Source organism: Macrosteles quadrilineatus, unplaced genomic scaffold (assembly GCF_028750875.1).
Source record: "Macrosteles quadrilineatus isolate MER2022 unplaced genomic scaffold, UCM_ALF_1.0 Scaffold_4__1_contigs__length_99947679, whole genome shotgun sequence".
NCBI classification, from domain to species: Eukaryota; Metazoa; Arthropoda; class Insecta; order Hemiptera; family Cicadellidae; genus Macrosteles; species Macrosteles quadrilineatus.
In genome coordinates, this window is record NW_026542597.1 from 91,830,354 (window position 1) to 91,851,671 (window position 21,318).

The window sequence follows — 21,318 nt, forward strand, 5'->3', positions numbered from 1 at the left end:
TTTATTTGATTTATTCTTCAAAGGGGTGTAATGTAAAATATGTTCTACATAAAATGTAAAAACTACATTATACGTAGGGATTGCTGTGTGCGTTTTGTTTTGTTGTCTTTGGATTGTCTTAGTTTGTGTATCAGGAATTAGTGTTGCAATTGCAGTGTCAACTGAAAAGAAAAACAATAGAAGAAGGCAGAAATAGGATGCAGAAGCAAACAAGCAAAGTTGAACATAACCTCTCACTATACTTGCATTATCGTAAAACAAAGAAAAGATTGCTTGAAATGTTTCATCTTTCCCTTGACATAGAAATTCTGTTTATGTATAATGTTTTGAATCTTTTGAGTTTGATGTGTGTTTCTGTATGTAGTTGATGGATTTCCATGACTAGGTGTTAAGAAGAGAGGTGATCTAGTGTACATAGGTTACTTACACTTTAGGGACTAGTTCGTATCGCATCGTCTCCAAGTTGGGGTCCTCAGCCATGGTTGCCATGGCGACCGGGTACGATGTCTCATAGTCAAATGGGAAGTCCACACCGGCCGGCGGGCTTCTTATGAAATTCCTCTTGTCCTAAACAAAAATTGTTTTGTTAAAAATTTCAAAACGGATAGAAAAGATTCAATCCCTAGACGAGAAATCACAAACAAAAAAGCCAAAAATTTTAGCTATAGGGACAATTAATTGTATTAATAGGATCCAAAAATGGTAGAAATTTGTGTTAGAGGTGAAAATGAGTTTAGGCCCACGAAGAATCTAAGACAGGTTTGTAACACTGACTACTTTAATTAGGAGGTTACTGAGTACAAATATTTCTGAAAACACTTTAATTTTCGATGTTACATAACAGTGTTACCATTGCTCTTCAGTTAACAATATGTTCTGTGGTATAAAATCTGCTATCTGTAATGCAATTGTGATTGCAATTGAAGTCCTCAAGCGTGGACGAGAAATGAATTTGGTGTTGATTCAAATTAAAAAGATAAAAGGTATACCGCATTCACAATACTGGTAAATTGACCTGATGAGTAGTTCTAAGCTTGATCCCAGACTTGAGCACAGGTCATACAAAGTCTTCAACTGACTTGTCAATTTCGTCAGCTTGTGCTAGCATAAATAATAGCTTTGATTTTGAATAGAACTTAACATTCCATTCTCATGGTAAAGCAGTAGCCAGCTTTAGGAAGAGAATGAACGTAGTTGTATTGAGCCGCCGACAGAGTGCTGATGAAAATTACCAATTTCTGTATAGAATCTATCTCATCAACTATCATCGGAACACAAACTGAGAATAATAGAATTGTAGACTGAAACAGACTCTGCAATTTGCTGATTCAACTATTATTTTTCCTTTTTTTTACAGCTTGTCATTTCAACTTCAGTATTTAAAACTAATGACAGTAATAAGTGAGTGTGAGTGTGAGTGTGAGGTACTCTCTGCCGTACCTGTGACAGTGCGAGACACTCCTCTTTAAGAGACTCCTGGTTGGGGTAGCCGACCCATGGTGGAACAGCCGTCTCTCCTCCCTTGCCCTGCTTTTCTTTGATGAAGGCCTCTTGTTCTTTGTTAAACTCTCCAAGCAGGCTCTGGAAACAAATATGATTGTGAATCCAATGAAAATTAAAAATTTCAATTACTTCCATACGAGGAATGCAGATTCAGTAATAATTTTCAGAGGAGAAGTAGCTCAAGAGGCAGGGGAGGGACTGACTTAAGTCACAAGGATTTTCCCCGTAACCATTTTATACATTACTTCAGGCTAGGCCTAGATGTTGTGGCATCACTTAGATAAAATCAATTGGGAATTGGCAGGATTTGATATTGGGACCTCAGAGACCGAAGTCCTACACACTACCACTAGACCAGCTCGCTTTCCAAGTCAGAGGAATTGGAAATAATTAAGGGAGTCTGGGAGTTTACAAGCCTAAGGAGTAAGGACATTTTACAGGCATAGGTATATTAAGCTTAATTTAAACAAGTGGGTGCAGAATGGAAAGTACTTTTCTTAAGCCTTCTCCAAATTCTTCCAAATAACGTATCATACTTAACATTAACCCCACCGATTTAATCAAAACATTTTAATTTTCCTTCACCTATCTAAAGAAATCATATATTTTGTGGAAAATGTTGCCGATGGCAATATTGGTGGTCCGTGGTGGATTGTAAGGTAAACTTGGGACTGTCACGTCCATTATAAAGTAGTGAGAAGTGCATTGTACTGAAGAGCGTCATTCATGGAAGGATCAATGTGAGGCCACCCCCACCCACACCCACACCCGGCGACCAACCTAGACTCAAATATACATCTGAGGGTGGATCATACATGAAATGCATATTCTCAAAACAATTTAAATGTAACAAATTGTTACAATTTTACATTTTACATTATGTTATTAAACAATGTAACAATGCTGATAGGCTAGACCGATTCAATGTTTAAAGCCTATATTCTTAGATTTAGAAATTGAAGTTTTTAAATATGTTTTGTATTTAATTTTTATAAATTATTGTTCAAAGTTGGTAAAAAAACTGTGTTTACAGTGCTGTAACTAAATAGCATGGGGTGAAAACCCTCAATTTTAGAGTTGACTTTATTTGCACTTTCATTCAATATTTTGCAGATTTAGTCAGCACGTAATCAGTACAGTACTAATTGGAGTACATATTTTTAGTTAAGTTTGGAATATACTTGGATAACTAACCTTAATAAAGTATAGTTTTGTACAGTGAATGGTGTCAAATAATCTATCTTAAATTACTATGTGCATCTTAGAACTTTATTAACATTAAAATCTAAAGGCTAGTACTCACTAGGACACCCGGTTGCTTATCAACCGGCGACCTGGTTGACGAGCGACTAAGTTGATGATTGAACGTTTTATTGCCGGGGGGTACACACTAGGATACCTAGCACTTTCAACCGAGCAGGAAATCAAAATTTGGTGAAGTTGAACCATGGGTTGGACTGTGTTTGGTTCTGGAATCTGGTTCGAGCTCTAGTTGCACTGACCTGTGTGTTGTGACAACATGCCCACCTACGAAGAAGAGATTGCTGCCACAGTTATAGTTTTAATTAATTGCAGTAATCATAGAAGAAGGAAGACTTTGTTTAAAAGATTTTGGGCTAAAGGGTGGCTTCGACGCAGACACAGTTACAGCCACATGGCACTTCTACGAACTTTGCGAGATGATAATCCTCAGGATTACAAGAATTATTTGAGGATGTCAGACGACAATTTCCGTCACATTTTGCAATTGGTGACGCCTCATATTGGAAAAAAGGACACCCGATTGAGACAGGCAATCCCCGCCGAAGAAAGACTCGTAGCAACACTTCGATATCTAGCGACTGGAGCAGTCTACAATAAGCTCAAACAATCGAAAAACCCCTCTAGCTTGAAAGAGACTACGTTTAGCACTAGCACTGTTTAGCTTTGACAGTTGACACAAACAGTGTACTGCGCATGCGCTAGCCGTCTTTAGTTGATCAACTTGGTCACTGAAGCGTACACACTCTAGTTTTTTGAGAAATCTGATTGCCCGGCGATAAAAAGGTTGATCGGAAACCCCCAGGTTTTCGATACATGTCCGAAAACCAAAAAGTTGCCTGGCAACCTACAAATCGCCGTCAACCAAATTGACAGACACGTACACACACGGCGATATTTGTGCAATTTGGTCGCTCGTCAAGCAGATCGCCGGTTGATAAGAGACCGGGTGTCCTAGTGAGTACTAGCCTTTAGAACCAGTAAAGTAAATGAAAATAATAAAAACTAAATCAATTATGACCAACGCTAAGAGGTGAGGTGGAAAAGTACTCTTCCAAGGAATAAAAAGCTTTCTCCAACAAATAAAGTTTTAGCTTTCTCATGAAATTCTTACTGCTTGTTCATTTCTAATTTTACTATGAAGATATTAAAAATGTTAATCCTATATAGGATAGTTTATATCATAGAATTTTAATCTATTATTATTTGAAACAAGGAATTTTTTATGCCGAGTGTTGTATGGGTGACAATTTGTCTTTGAGGTATTCAAGCGATTTTTCGTTAAAATAATTGTGTCGTAAATTTTTTTTTCATATGACCGTGTTAAATGTTAAATGACTGTGTTCAGTTCTTTGAATTTTGGTCATTGTGTTCTAATTTCAAATTTATTCTGATTGCTATTTTTAAGGTTAAGTATGTTATCCAAATTTGCTATTGTAGTTGAACCGAACCATAAAAGTACAACCCCAAATTACAAATGGCTTTAAGCAACGTGTAAATACCAAGACTTAGTAGTTTGGAGCTTAAGGTACCAAGCTAAACACTAAATAAATGTAATCTTCTTAAAATCAAAAAAATATATGAGCCACAGGTTAAAAGAACTCTCTTGGTATTGAAGAGTTCCCTCTATTAGAAGTTGAACAAAAAATCGCGAGACTGTAAGATAAAGTTGTTAACTCAACCAACAAACTCCTTTAAAAGAGCTACAAACCTGATAAACGCTTCATTTTAACAAAACAATTTCGCCTGCGTTAACTTCATGCTCTCCTGTACAAGGCATCTTTCATTAGTATAGCTGAATAAACCAAATAAAATTATAAATTTTACGGCAACAAAGTGATTTATGCTTGGTTCTTTATCAAAAACGCAAACTGATCTTTTAGGGTGCTAAGAAAAAAAATTATAGTACTAACTGAAATAAGAAATTTATGAAAACTCGAAGTAATAACTAAATTTCAATAACAGTTGAGCGGAGGAATAAAGGCGCTCAATTTCTAAAATTACATCAGCACCAATAAAGGACAGTTACAGAGTCCCAGCTTATTAGAGACGCAGATTGTAGGAGATTGCATCTTGTAAAACAACCGGGATCCATCTCAGGACGATTGGCTGAGAGGGGAGGGGGAGTGGAGGGGGGAACCGATATAACGTTGTTTACCCCCAACCATCAATCCACCCTCGGGTGTATGGCTGAGTGTATACTGTTTTCTTAGTAGGCTATTGACGTAACACACAGCCACTTTTCACACTCAGTTTATCACTATTCAATATGCATTTTGTTAAAAAAATGTATAAAATATTTTAAGGTTCAGTGGCAGCACAAGTTGGTGTCATGAACCCTCAAGAGTTGAAGAACATTCACAAAAACCGCATTTATACAACCATCTTGTATTTATTAGTATAGATTATCAATTTGTAACTTAAATCAACATCATATAAGTTAGCTGTTAGTTGGGCCTTAAACCATTGAATGTTCCTGAATTTAAATATTGAATGGAGGGATAAGGGCTGGGAACTTAAGGGTACGGCATAACCCCCAGTAAAAAGGGTGCTTCAGGGGCCCTAGCATGGAAAATGTTAATATTTTATGTAGAAAATAGTTTATTTAGCACATTTTAGTTTCTAAAATTTAGTTTTATGTATTGTAAATTATTAGTTTTAATTCTTTTTTTTTATTTGTGATAATTGGCTAACATAGGGCCTAATTAGGGGGGCTCCCCCCCTGGTTGACCAATATATGGATAGACGCCCATGCCCCTGACTGAATACAAGTAATTATAAATACCTTTTATTTTAATTATTGCCAATATTGTTTATTCCGAAATTTCTAGAACAGACAATAATATTTTTTCAACACTCATTTCAACATATTTTTATTGAAAAAGTTTACAAATCTTCGAACCCTTTCAAACACGAAAGATCCGTAACTAAGAGAGGATGATTCAGGGGACATTTAGTTTCTATATGTAAAAAAAATAGTAAAGGTTATAGTCTTGATCCTTTTTACTCATTATTACAAACTATATCTAGATGGCCACATCATTTACTTAGATTAAGATCTATTGGTTATTGGTGGGATTTGAACCTGGGACCTCGGGGGTCGAAATCCCACCATCTACAACTATGGACTAGTTTACTCCTGTTAGGTTAGGTCGGAAAGTAAAGTTTGGTACCATATTCCCAAAAATATGCAACATTTTTCAGTCAACGGAGTCAATAACATGTTTTCGTCAAGGGAAGAATAAGACCCATTTGATATAGTATGTTTTATGGTTAGTATTTAGGCCTACAAGAGATGTTAGGAAGATACAAACAAAGTAAAAACATATTTAATTGGAAGAGGGTTCACTAAACCACTATACAGTTGTTTTCACGGTCCAAAAGCGTACTAAAAAATCGGCTAATTCTTTTGTGTTAACAAATAATATTTAGATTTTAACATGAGACATTAAAGTTGAAGCAGGAAGCAACAAATATGGTCTTTGGAGATGAAACGAGTCATTAAAATATATGTCTTGGAACACATCTTTTTAACCGCAAACACTACGTGAACCTACATTCATGTAAAGGCACCAACTCAGATAAAATCAAACCCTTTTAAAGACGAACAAGCAAGAAATTTCTGAACTTAAACAACACCTACGCCTTTTAGTCTGCTTTCTGGTAAAATGTCAACGATGAAAAAAGTCCTTTGACGCGCGCACCAAGAAGTAAAGATCCAAACTTTGACTACAACTTCCAAAGAAACGCCCCAGTCACTCGGCTGACTTCTACCAAGTTTCCTCCATGTCAACATGTCTTATAAATTCCTCAGAGACTGCTATGTGGTGGCTCAAAATGGCGTTAGTTGTCTCTGAAATTGACTTTGGATACTGCAACTAGACTAGACTTCTCACTCCATTGTAAAATATACAAATACAATCTGTTTTGGCGTGTGATTCATGTCCAACGACGCTCGAGAGCGTTATGTCTACTAAATTTCCCCCCTCTTTTTATAAAAACTTTACAATATACACTAAAGTACAAAAAGACAAGTATTAGTTTCAAATTATATAACGTCGTATATTTAAACTATTCGGTCGTAATATGTCGGTTTAGTAGGTAACATAACCTACAAGTTGAGAAATGTGAGTTAGCAGTGCACTCAAACGTTCCGGATATAAAGTTCATCGATTTTTTTTAAATTTTCATTGTGTGAAGTACCGTAGTGTCATATCCTCACGGGATAATCTAAATGCAAAGCAAGAAAAAAAGTAAAAAAGGCAAAAAGGTAAAAAAGGCAAGTAAAGGGGAAGTAAAAAAGGCAGACAGTGCATTTCATCTAGCGACGTGGTTAGCACCGAACAACAATTAATTAATTCTGTCACGGGCCGCGAAAGCCATGAAGCCTACGCACGAAGATTCTTTTTTTTTACATCACCTTTATTTAATAAAAAAGGCAAACATACAAGAATATGTTTTATCCATGTCTTAAATGAAGGGATAATGTTACGTTGTAAGGTATTAAGAAACTGCACAGCGTTCGTCGAGGCAGTACAACAGGCTAAGGCTAAGGTGTCTACATCATAGGCCCTACATTGACAATAGGCATTGAAACTTCACTTCCCGACGTCATTCAATAATCCGAAGCTGATTTTTAAGGGTTTGATGTGCGGTAGTACTAGAGCGTGCTGCTGTCGTCTAACGAAGATACACAGACTCTTAAATATGTACCTGTAATTTGAAATGGCTCACAATACACTAGCAATCATACAACATCGTATAGAATCTATACAACTACGTTGAGTGCTGCAATTAATTGACCGAATGCAAATCATTGAACCCTAATTGGGAAACAAATTCCCTTCCTGATTCGTTGAATCCTATCGACTCGACCCCATGATAAAGCCGATTACAATCTACCTTGTCAAACGAGAATAATTACAACACACAATTAACACAGTATGCCTAACTCTGTTTCGAAAACCTCCCCAGGCTATTGAATCAAGTCACTATATTGATGGCAACGCAATATAACGCAGTTGCGTCAATTTACACACAAAGCAGATCAGAAAGTCATCTCTTGAGTTGTTGCAAGACTGTGTATAATAAAGGGGTTATTTCCACGGGGCGCAATCACAAATGAAGAGCTTCAAACGAATGTCTCCGACAATGCTTCACAAAGACGTGCCAGGTCTGCAAATGAGCTTGGGATTGTAATCAGCCTGCTCAGCTCGCTGTAGTAGCTACTATGAACTCCAAACTGACTTCAGTGGGAAACTTTTGGCCAAGGGTTGCATGACCCAAATACAAACAGTTCTATAACCATAGGCGTAACTAGGGGGTCTGACGTTTACGATTTGGTAGATCATATATTGTTATTTCAGAATAATTGACTCTTTTGTACCAAGTTTTTTGCCCGTAAAACCATGCAATTCTATAGAGTATATTTCCCTCTTTGTGCCTAATAGAGTGTGCTTTGAAACCGTGTCGTGTGGTATGTTTCGTCGAGCATAAACAGGGATTGGCAATAACCTCAAAGTTTGTTCCCGAATCATGAATTGGTACGGCGTAAACTGTGGTAGTAAGGTTTTAGACTAACCTTCATAAACAGTATGATTAAATACAAATTGCAATATCTGTAAGAACAGAGACCCATTTAAAAAGTATTGGTTTTCATTTTTATTTTTTACTTTTCCTAGGAAGAATTCCAGGAATTGAATGTGGCCCGAAAAACTATAATAGCCAAGAATGGATGTATGTTTTCAATGCATTTGTTCACCTCCAAAGTCCTAAAAAGCTATGTAGTATTATAATCAACACACGATTTAGCAAAAAGACGTTAACTTCAAAATGCAGGGTGTTAAAGAAAATTGAAAAAAACATTTATCAGTCGTAAAAACTAAACAGAATAAAGTTCTAGGGTTGTTTGACTGGGGATTGCATTTTAAAATGTGCCCAGCGTGCTCAGCATCGAATTGGTAGTCCATTTCCTGCCGCACTCGTCACAGAATAATGGGTTCAACTGTTTTAGAAACCCTGAGTGCTCGAATAGTGAAGGAGTAGATGAATCATTTTGATGTAACAGATTGAATTCAGAGTGACGTTTGTCAAACTGGCAAAAAGACGAAGGCCTTGTCAATCAATCACTCTCAGGACAGTGATGATAAGAAATATCTCCCCTTCGTGACGCAAGATAGTCAGTAAAAAAAGAGAATCCATATCAATCTGGTATGGTTTAGGACCACTGGTCACGTTACTTTTACTTACTTACACGTTACTTCTACATTAGTAGGTGGAAGATGTGTTAAAGAAAGTTGCCATGAACAATTTGTGGGGGATGCTTTGCTGAGGGGAGGGGAATTCTTGCATAAATTCATGTCCCCATTCCTATACCACCACTCAGCCCTACACTCAACGTAGAATGTCCTTAATTAACTACCTACGTGCTAAAAATCTTTCAGCAAATTTCCCTACAGGGAAGAATTAGCCAATATCCCCCAAACTAGGTCCAGGACCGCTGTATTTGACGTTTTGCCCCTTCACAATTTTGCATTTCCCATTTTCATGCAATGTTTACAATTTTGATGAGTCACAAGATGAATAAGATTCGCAGTAGAAGCTTAAAGTCTTCTAGTACTTTAGGGTGCAGTGAGAGTCGACCTTATGACCAATTTTTCTGATTTTTCCAAAGAGTGCTGTGATCAACGCTCCCATTATGTCTAAACCAACTAGACAAAATTCACCCAGAGCTCTATAGAAGAACAGATAGACTTTAGTATCAGCGCAAATGTAGTTGAATGTTTGCATAATTTGCATCACAATTGCATTGTATCATGAACACAATTCTGCGTATTTACACACGAATACGAGTGAACGGTTAGTGTAGGATGGCGTGATTTGACTTTATAGCTTTGGTCCTGGCCAAGACTAATTAATTGTTCATCTAGTCATAATCTTTAATCACCAATGATCAAGGGCGGATTCCAGTTTCGAACCTAAAGCTACTGGCTGCTGTCAAATATTCAACATTTCTCCCGTCTGCTGCCCATTTTCAAGGTCGAATCACGCGGATGCAACAAGTAAAACGCCGAAGGGTTCGCAGCCAGGTCTACATCGGTGAATGTTAGGTTAGACGTGGTTTCCCTACCGTAGGGAATCTCGTTGAAGTAATTGTGTGCGCGCAAACAGGAACGCCAAGGCGCTGAGGCGGCAATACTCGCCGCTCGATACCGGGGCGCTTGCGCGGGGCGATCCGGAGATGCGACGTTGCCAGATCGACCACCGCCCGCTCTGCCACTTACGGCACCACTACGTGCAATACCGATTAGGGATAGTACAAGGGGAAAGCGACCGTTTAAACGATCGTTGAGCATAATTTGATATTCATAATCAACGCTTACTGTATGATTAGATTAACGTATTGTTTGTGGTCTCTTTCATATATCGTTGGGTTTGAACCCGAAATACCTTGGAGATTGCAAAATTTGTGGGTGCTTTTTACTTTCTCCCCCTATACCATAGTATATGGAGAAAGTATTGTTTTTTATAATATAGTTTTATTCAAGTTATAATTGATATAATCAACCAATATTAAAGTATACTTCGTTTCGATTCTGGTCATAAACGTGTTTGAATCCTAGACCTTGCAAATGGATTTTAAGAACTCTTTATTCTTCCGGATTAGTACACAATACCAGAAATAAACATGAAAAAGTATGTTATAGTTCGGCCTCTTAGAAAACGACCTGCGCGCTAATGCTAAACCAATGCTGGAGGAGGTCGTTTTCTAAGCGGCCGACCTATAGTAGTTAGTAGTTGTCTTGCCGACTATACTTGATCATTGGGCTTTAGATAAAATATTATGGCTAATGAAACGGCTGATCTTAGTCAGTATCAACACAGATTCTACATCTTGCATTAATATTGAGTTCAAAATAACCCCTTAGGTGAAGTTTCTGCCTCTAAAGTAATGATAATGATACTGATAAGAAGTTGAGGAAGTATTGTTAACTTCTCTTAACGATCTGAAATGAAGAATCTAAAATCCACCCGATTTTACCATCTTGGAATAATTGATATTCATTCCATTACATACAACATTTACACAATTTTAATTGTGTATAAAAAGGATATATTAATTTATTAAAACTAGTATTCCTCGTAATGTTTTTGTATTAACATCAAAAACAGATTTCTATTTATATGGGTTGTCCAATTTCTACATCTTTGCCATCTACACTGTGTTTTTTGCAAATAAAATTCACAGACTACTGAAAAAAGTTTGTTGAGATGTGTAGTCTCCTAAATTAACCTCAAAGAAAACGAGAGAGTAGGCGGGTTGTTACTGCACTGAAAAGAACATTAGGGATGAAGAAACTTGAAATGATGGGCGGCTCAGGACTTGTCCTGAATCCAGATAAGCCAAGACTGGTTTTGTCATAAGGTAAAATCCGTATAAGATGATGAAAGTTTTCTAAATAAATATCCAATGGAAGTAAAATGATTAAAGTCCTTTTACGTCTACAACAGCTTCATCATCGTAATACATTTCAGTTAAGACGTGGTGTAAGAAAATATTTATAAGAAAACTCTAAGTAATAATAATAAGTAATAATAGTAATAACTAATAAAACACTAAGTAGCCTAATGTAAACATTTCAAAAGATAAACACTTCATTAAAAAACAGTCAAACATACATTTTCCTGTATTACACCATTGGACGGGATATTTGAGAAACAGGGAATTCCTCTGTTGATTGTTTAATTAAAGCTTAGTCAAACGTGATATTGACTTGTGGATTTCAATTAATTTGTTTTTCGATCTGGAAAAATTGGGAAAATCAACATTGGATTTTATAGCATAGAATCACGTTGTTGAACCATGTCTGTCCATTATTGTTTCCCTCTTCCAATCATTGATTAATAATAATGTCTGTTATTGTAAAGCACATAAGCACTGATAATGATTGTTAATTGTGTTATTTTTATAATAAAATTGCCAACTACAGTATCATGTGAACACGTTTAAAAACATACAGGATGATACAGGTTTGGTGTGCCAAAATATTTTTTCACCACAGTTTTCAGCTGTTTTACATACGTTAAATTGGTGGCTGAAAGTTAAGTTTTGCTGGCCATGGCCATGCCAGCTGTCATTGTCATTTGGAGACCAAGCAGGATTTTACATCCCTAGGGCCGAAAAATCAGCTGCCCACTTACTTTCTTAGAACATAAATGCATATTAAATACACAATAAGTATCCATAGCATTGCAATAGAATTGTTTTATTGTGTCCGCTGCCTAGCAACTATTTATTATTATTTTTGCTGATTCCTCAAATTATTTCTTCACATAACCTTAAAGTTGTAGTTGTGTTGACTATCAGTGTTCATTATTATTGTGGTGAATAGTGGCATTGACAATTGGATACAGAAGATTTGATTGGGAAAAAATATAGGAAATGATATTTTTAAACAAAATCTTAAGAAACCGGTGTGATGAAGGGTTGGTACCTATGACGTAATTAACAGATATGTAAGTAGAAGACTAGCAACGTTGACAAGGCTTGTGCTCGTTGGTGCATGAGGGAGGATTGCGTGACGTCAGGGGGTAGTGGTGGGGGGGGGGGGGGTGGGGGGTTGTACATTAACTGGCTGGGTAGAAGGTAGAATGGCAATTGAGCCTACTAATCCAAATGTTACTCAATCCTTGAAAAGGCTGAAAGATTTATGTATAACAAAACTTAGTGTGTGATTATTCTAATTTTAATTCATGACTGACACTGGTTACCTCCTGTACTTAGCCCTAAAGCTACAGTAATTTTATAACTCAAAGCATTCCTGATCATTCACTCTTATTCGTCTAATGCTGTGTGTAAATAAATACTCATAAAATATAAATTTTTATCATTCACAAATTATTTGTTTTCCACACATGTTTGCAATACATTTTTACTTTTTCCCCCTCATACCATAAACATACATACCCAACCACATACACATAACATACATACTCTATAGAGTTTGCAAAGAGCTCCATGTTGACTCTTTTTATTTACAATAAATTCCCAATAGCACTAAACCTTAGATAGCTATGCAACAGTGCATATCCACAATGAAGTAAAGAAAACAGGGATACCGACATGTGAGCTTGTTTTGTCTTTAAACAGTGCCTCATAGTAATGTACTTCTAATTTGGGTTGCGATAAAAAAACACCCTATATTTTAACCGACAGCATAAAGAAATATAATGGCGGCTAAGTCAAGAATTGATTCTTGTTTTTGATCTGGCAACCTTTTTTGAACAGACTAACACTCTAACCCAATCAGTCACAAAAATTAAGAAATCAGTGGCGTCATTTCACAAAATCTTTGGGGGGGGGGGGAAACACTGGGGGGTATGGAACACCCCCTAGCAAATGGGGGGAAGAGTCCGGGGGTTCTCCCCCGGAAAATTTTGCAGTTTTGCAACAAAAAAAGAGGGCTATAAGCTTATTTTAATTGTCAAAAGCACTTCGAATAAAAACAAAATTATGAATAAAATTTACTTTTTAGGCAGAAAATTTATGAAACTAATTACTGACAACAGACAGAAACATAATAATATGTTGGTAAGTTAGTCATCCAAGAAACGTGATCAATAGTTCCATTTTGCATATTATTTTTGCTATTAGATTTATGACCAAATTCTCTTGTACAACATTTAGATCTATGGCAATGAATACAGTTGTATTCATAGCCTATAGTTTATAACAGTTTGATTTGGGTTTTAAATAAAACACAAGTATATACTGTAAGTACTTAAAAGCAAATCAAATTTTATTATCAATAAAATAATTTGATACAATTAATTTGAATGTGCTACTGAGACACTCAAAAATAATATTTTTGTTTCAAATTACTGTAGAAGAATAGGCAGATTTTTGTCAGCCGTGTTTTTTAGGATTTGACAGGAGAAAATAATTGTATATTAGCTAGCACATCATATTTTTTTCTCTTGCCCAGGAATCAGAGGGGGCAAATGCCCCCCCCCCCCTTCCCCCCAAATTACACCCCTGTAAGAAATAATTTTCTCTTAAGCATAAACAGTTATGATCATTATTCTATCCTTTTAAATAAAGTTGCTAAATCAAGAAAAAAGATGAATTGAAACGATGGCAAATAGACTTGAATCCTGAACGAATAAGAACAAATTGTATCTTTATTGCTACTGATTTACCCAAAGAGGCACTGGTTCTCTGTAATTAAAACTTATCACGACAGCCCATAAATTGATAAAAGAAACTCCAACTGCCAGGTTTGTTTGAATACTGATATTATTCAACAAAGCAGTCTCCATTTATTATGGAATTACATTTCTAACTTCTCTTATTATTTATCTCATGATTAATTAAACTGTCACATGTTTTAGCCTACTTGTTGTTTCACATTCATCCCATAGACATTGGATTTTATATTGTTGCCGAGTTTAAAATCTTAATTTCTTTCAAAAACTTTAAAAAAATTAACTTTTCCTACAGTTACCTAACAATGTACATGTTCTCTCACTGTTTTGAGAAAGCAAAGTGGCCAATTCGCTCATCAGTGAGACAATGTTAACATTGTCTCACTCTAATTACTTTGTCTCACTCCAGATTTGCAACATGAAGGCACGAAATAGTGAGCGAGTAACATGCAGGCAACGTCGTATGCGCGCGAAATACGTTGGCAGCACTGGCTGTAAATCAGCTGGTCAGCTGTTGTAATGTTGTATTTGTCACTTCACGTTAAATGTTATATTAAAAGCTCACTTCTGTGTAAAAATAGGTTATGTTTCTTCACCAATTTATTTGTTTTATGGTAACTGTAGGAAAAGTATAATGTGCAACTCAAATTCAAAGTACAATTGCCTCACTCGAGAAACCATTCCTCACTCGCCTACGGCTCGTGAGTAAGGATTTCTCTCGAGTGAGTCAATTGCTCACTTTTCTCACTAGTTGCACAAATAACTATAGTAACAAATTAAATTTACTGCACAATCTGTTAGGGTGATGACTGAATAGTGTGAAAATGATTTGATGTGTCATTTGTAAAAGGGGTTCATTTTCAAATACGGACATTTTAAACACAATTTGGATTCAATTCAAAACTTGAACAAATTTTAGGAACCTTCATAATTGACTTGGACTGTGGCTTTAGTGACAACAATAAATATCAGCAATATCCTTCACTATATGAAGAACCCTCGTCATTGACTAGGTGTCACTGAAGGTGTGACTGTGGCTTTAGAGACAACCTGATATCAATATCAGCAATATCCTTGACTATATGAAGAGCCCTCGTGATTGACTGGGTGTCACTGAAGGTGTGACTGTGACTTTAGAGACAACCTGATATCAATATCAGCAATATCCTTGACAATATGAAGAACCCTCGTCATTGACTAGGTGTCACTGAAGGTGTGACTGTGACATTAGAGACAACCTGATATCAATGACAGCAATATCCTTGACAATATGAAGAACCCTCGTCATTGACTGGGTGTCACTGAAGGTGTGACTGTGACATTAGACACAACCTGATATCAATGACAGCAATATCCTTGACAATATGAAGAACCCTCGTCTTTGACTAGGTGTCACTGAAGGTGTGACTGTGGCATTAGTGACATCAATATATGAATATCAGTAATATCCTTGACAATATGAAGAGCCCTCGTGATTGACTGGGTGTCACTGAAGGTGTGACTGTGGCATTAGTGACATCAATATATGAATATCAGCAATATCCTTGACTATATGAAGAACCCTTGTGATTGACTGGGTGTCACTGAAGGTGTGACTGTGACTTTAGTGACAACCAGATATCAATATCAGCAATATCCTTGACTATATGAAGAACCCTTGTCATTGATTTGGTGTCACTGAAAGTGTGACTGTGGCCTTAGTGACAACAAGATATCAGTATCAGCCATATGCTTGACTATATGAAGACCCCTCGTCCTCATCATTGATTGGCTGCTCAACTCCCTAACACCAGACACATTAAGTGGTTCTACGACCGAGACACTATTAATATTGACTGGCGTATTTAATATACACACAAATTGAAATATCTTACCAGGTTTAAAATATATTTAGACAGATTAAAATTTATCATTTTAATATCATCATAAACCACATTTATGTCTAGTACTTTTTTAGCCAATGTTTTCAGTTAAGTTTTTTATTGTTTGTTGTTTAGTCACGTGAATATAAAATTATACATATTCATATAAAGGTTTCAATTATTAAAAACTATTTCGTTTCTTGTATTACAGTTCAAATTCCTGCTAAATATAAATCTTATATTTCAATGTGGATTTTAGACTATTAAAAGTAAACTAGGATATCAATTAAATTACCTAACGCTACCAAATTAAACCATAACAGTACACAGTTTAGAAACAGAAAACCAAACAATGAAATCAACTGAACTCTTTTTATGTTGGATACATTTTTATAAAACGCCTCGTAACGCTGTACAGAAAACACTGTGTGGAGAAACAAGCGAGGGGCAATACAGCTTGATCTCCGTGATTGGTTTATGCCGGGAGCGAGAGCAGTAATCAGCAAATTGGATAGTCCGATAGATCACGGCTAATTGACACGGGGAAAATGTCAACACAACGTTAATGGGAACATGAACCAGCCGAGGGGATGGTGGTGACCTAGATTTTGAGTAAAATCAATTAAATAGGTCTATTAATTACATTAAAGCAAGGAGATGATACATGTGGTAAATTAGATTAAGACCTATATTGAGACTTGTATATAGCCAAGGAGGTTTAGAAAAAAAATCCTAAATTGTGAATAAAGTTGAAAATCAAAACAATAATAATTTAAAACTTGAATTAAGATAAAAAATGGTTTAATAAAATCACAAAAATAACTTTACATTTCACCTGAGAGAAATTAAATTGTACACACTATTTGATTTTTCCAAACATGACAGTCTTAATAAAGCTAGTCATATCTTTGAGGGGTATTTCAGTTATTAACTTATTAATTTCTAAAATATACATTCTGGAAATTACTTAAAAAAGGCTGTTTATAGTTTGATAATTTTCTAACAAAATGTATGTGTTCTTACAATTTTTATTTTGTGATATCCAACATGTAACATTCCAATCTATTTACATTATATACTTATAAAGATATAATTGAGTTTAAAAAGATTTTGATATAGCATTCGTTATGTTTAAATCAAGTTGTTTAACTGTAACACATAAACGACACAATATCCCACATTGCATCACCGCCTTTACAAACCCCACCTAAATCTCTTAACTGTCGATAATCCATTACGGCTTCCAATATAACTTTCATGTTAAATGAATTGTTTGCAAAACATCTGGTACCCGAGTAGAGGCGCTCAAACTTGTACGAAGATGGAGGGATAAATGTTTAATTTGTTGGGTTAAAAAGTTTGGGAACAAACAACAATCGCAGGAGACCGAGGGAGAAAGGGGGGGGGGGGGAAGAAATGTGTGGGTGGGGGAGGCAAAGCAGAGGATCAATATGGTTAGTCCGAGGTTATACACTTGTTGCTTAAGAGAGACCTGTTTAATGAACGGGTTGGAAAATACGCAGAAACCTCGATAACAAGAACCTATTCCTTCAATTTTTAAATTGTTTATTTCAATTGTCTGTTACGAAAACATTGGTCACAGTGATCTAGAGATAGATAAATACAACTGCAAAGTAAGTTAACTGACAGAGAAAAAACCTGATAACTTTTTTACTTTTATCTTTTTAACCCAAAACTGTCTTTCATCATAGATCAACGGGCCTTAGTACCCTTTGAATTGGATAATACACATAAACCTCGATAACAAGGGCGTCATAGTCTTTTACTTATTCAACTGCCCAATGCCAAAAACCAACATGTCACAGTGATCTAAGTATAGAGAAGGACGGTTACGATATCATTATAAACTAACTACGGTATGTGTGGTGATCCAATAAAAGAGTACTTATTTTATGAGCAACAGCTGGTTAGCTGAATGGTTTAACTCCTTTCCTGTCAATCTGAAAGTTGCCTGTTTCCGGAAAGAGAAGTCAGCTGCTTTTTGATGGTTTCCTTGATCGATTTTGCTATCAATAATGAATGGTCCTGACAATAATTCACTGATTTCCCTTAGTCACTAAATTCTTTTGAAATCGGACGTATGCTCTGAAGGTATGCTCCTGGTTGAGATTCAACCCCTTGGGATTATTTTCGTTTTTAAAAGATTTTACCACAGATACATTTAAGATATTATATAGTTGAATTACAAATAATAGTACTATGATAGGTGTGGTGGATTGTTTAGAAAAAATATTGGTTTAGTCACTTCACCATAATATTATTAATTAATTAGTAAGCGTGAAATTTTTTAAATAAAGTAACTTTGATGCAAATAGAATATAAACGCAAATTGTATACAGATACAGTAAGTATCACCTTCTATGCCTTAAAAAAATTTGTTTACTAAATTTTTTTTATAAACATATTTATAAGTTGTTTTTTCTACAAAACAGATAGAGACTCCAAATTTGCTAATGTTACTAATAATGTGAAATTGGTGGACTAAATGCAACTAACCACATTATAGGTCGCTAAACCGCAAAATATGGCACACGGCCAAGACAGATGTTTAGGAGATCAATGAACGAGCAGACAGCCGCAAGTGTTACAATCAATACTCTGGACCTCCACGCTACGGCTACGGCCTACCTCTACGTTACACTGTGACCGAGCCACCCCTCTACAGTACTACCTAATAGGCTCAAATACTATAGACCTTAAATATAATAATTTATTGACATAACATGTTGTGTCAATTGCAAGTGGTTAGTGTTAACATTTTAACATGTCTCAATTATTTAAAATTCAGTACTTTTAACAGGACAGGTCACACACCTTATATGCATATTTTAAACTAAATATGAATGTAGAATGGAATGAGCGTGTAGTTTTGCAGGTGAGTAAGATCAACAGTGTCTCTAGTGTTTTACACTGACACACTGAAAGGGAATCTTCTTGTGAATAGCATTTTCTGTGTCCCCATTAACTGTCATAGGATGAAAAACTCTAAGAGAATAAAACTTTACACTATAAGAGGAAGATTTAACTATTTTCTGTTTGCGTAAAAACTTTTTATATCGCTGGTGCCTACGATTGAAATATCTTCAGAATCCAAAGTCAGAGTAAAAACCAAGATACAAAAAAAGAATAAAAATATCGTCTATTTCAGTATGTCAATTCAACAAAAGTAAATCGTAGAACCTAAATGAAATGTTCAAGGAAATTGAAAATAATTACATTATTTATTACTAAGAATTGTGATGTGAAAATAAAAAGGAAAAAACAATTGCTGTTTACTGCGCTTAAACTAACTGTCAAAGATAATGGAAAAGTGTAAAACATTCATTGTTAGAACCATTAGTAACAATCAATTAGGAACAATCAAAAACCTAAATGTCGATTCTTTCAAAGCAACTATTAATCAGTTGTTTTTGTTGCTGACAAAATAACGTAAGATAGATATTGAGTAGAAATAATTAATGGAAACCCATTTAAGAGGAGTGGGTGGGTGAAGCTGGTTACAAAAGAGCCTGGCTCCACAACTCCTACATGCTGTGGCAAACAAAGCAATGGCAACACGGAGTAATGGCTCCTTTGACTGGTTTAATATTTATCAACGCAAACCCATGCAATAAACTATCATATAGGCTTTAGTGAATAAAACTTGCTTATTTCATTGCAACATCAAATACAATATTTCGTAAAAATACGATCCATGTTATTTTTAAAATTTTAAAGGTAAAAGTATTTTTGATCTTAAGAAACGAGCAAATTTTTATTTTGTAAACACTAATGCCTGAAATGTTTTGCGAAGGAACTCTTCTGGAATTTAGAAGTTTTTCTCGACTCAGCAGTATTTTTATTCTTTGAATATGAAGTGAGAATACAAATTATTTGTGTCAGTAAAAAGGGTAAATTTTGTAAAAATTCTCTGATTTTTATTGAATAAAAAAATTCATTATAATATGCTTACAGCAAAACCAGCCTTATTCAAACACAGTAGGGGTGAGGTTTTACACTAAATCCTGTTTTGCAATAATTTTAAAAATGTTTGAAATTACTTTTTACCATTTAATGGAGTTTTAAATACAGAAAAATTAGTGTCTAATTATTTCACATAGTTGTTTTCAAAAGTTATTCATGTATTGAAGTCAACTATACAGAATGTATATTTTGTAATTTGTTGTAATAAATTCTTGGTTCTCTTGATTCTTGAGTGGTCAATGTGGCTTTGAGTAAAGGGAGTTCTTTGATATATAAACAAAGTTCTCCTAAACAATTTTTTCCCTGTTATTAGTGTTAAATAATTTATCTAAAAAATTGACCTGCTACATCTGGTCTGGTTAATTTAATTAAACTAGAAAACCCCATTATATCTGATTACTTCTTTCCCCTTAGTGTTTACAATTTCTTGCAAAATTTAACAAAAATAAAAAGAAGCTGAGTTTAAGTCATTAAAAAAACAGCGATTTAGCTGACTATTCAGAGCTTCACAGAGAGAATACACCCAATCAGGTCAAAGATAATGAAGTGTTTGTTCCATCGTTGAGGTTCTTTCAGAGACATCTCTCACTACCGGACTTGCTAATATCACTTTATATCAAACATTGAAAGCAACAACAAGGTATCTAATTAAATTAACAACAATTGAGATATTTACATACAAATATACAAAATTTGTTACTCTTGAAGAAAATAACTAAATTAATAATAAATTTATTAATGCTTTGTATTAATGGTTTTGCTTTGCCGGCTCATGATGCTAACACTATAGACCTACTCTATTTAAATAGAAAATATATTGAACATAAATAAAAATATAAAAATGTGAGAACACAAATTATTTCAACTAAAGAAAAGTTTCATACAGGGAAGTATCTATTACTGTAGTTCTCACTGTAAGACATAGATCTGATACTTTTTGAGAATTAGATCTCTTGTAAATACGAATAAGTGAGTTCGTTAATGAGCCTAATCCAACTGCTGGAAAGTTTTGTACCCAAAAGTCTGTTTTATCTCATTTTGTTGTTGTTTTGCATTGTTTCACCCAACTTTTTTACTACATAATTACTGCCCATAATTTTCAGCTACCAAATACAACTGAAAATACAAACAATTTAGTAGGTTAATCATTACTTTATTCACCAACTAACCGATTACTGAGGTAGTGCCAAACATATATGTTCCCTCCTTTTTTTTTTTTTTTTTTTAGAGAAAATAATATAATTTAAGATGGATTTCTAAAAATTTACAACATATTTTTGTTATGAGTACTGTAATCGAAGTATTTGAACCAAAAATATTCCAAATTTATACATTAGAAGTTTTGCTTGACAAAATATTACATAGACACACTTGCGATATATGAGTTCTACGTTTAATTCAAAACTAGTCCACCACCAAATGTGGAAACTAATATTTCCCCCGCAGTACGAATATTTTCTCAAGAAAGAAAATAAACAATTCTCTAAAACCACTAGAAACTCGT

The 21,318-nt window shown here is 35.1% G+C and overlaps 1 protein-coding gene across 8 annotated transcripts in view; it reads right to left on the minus strand.

The window, feature by feature from the left end:
- LOC128991765 (synapse-associated protein of 47 kDa-like) overlaps window positions 1-21,318 on the minus strand; it is a 57,007-nt gene that overhangs the window by 10,692 nt on the left and 24,997 nt on the right. For all 8 annotated transcript variants that reach the window (XR_008490680.1, XM_054414943.1, XM_054414944.1 and 5 more), the window contains 2 exons: window positions 1,441-1,581; window positions 428-567 (listed from right to left, as the gene is read on the minus strand). Coding sequence is in view for 7 of the 8 variants with exons in the window: in XM_054414943.1 (XP_054270918.1) it covers window positions 428-567; window positions 1,441-1,581 (281 nt within the window). In the remaining variant the exon portion in view is untranslated. The remainder of the gene's footprint in view (window positions 1-427; window positions 568-1,440; window positions 1,582-21,318) is intronic.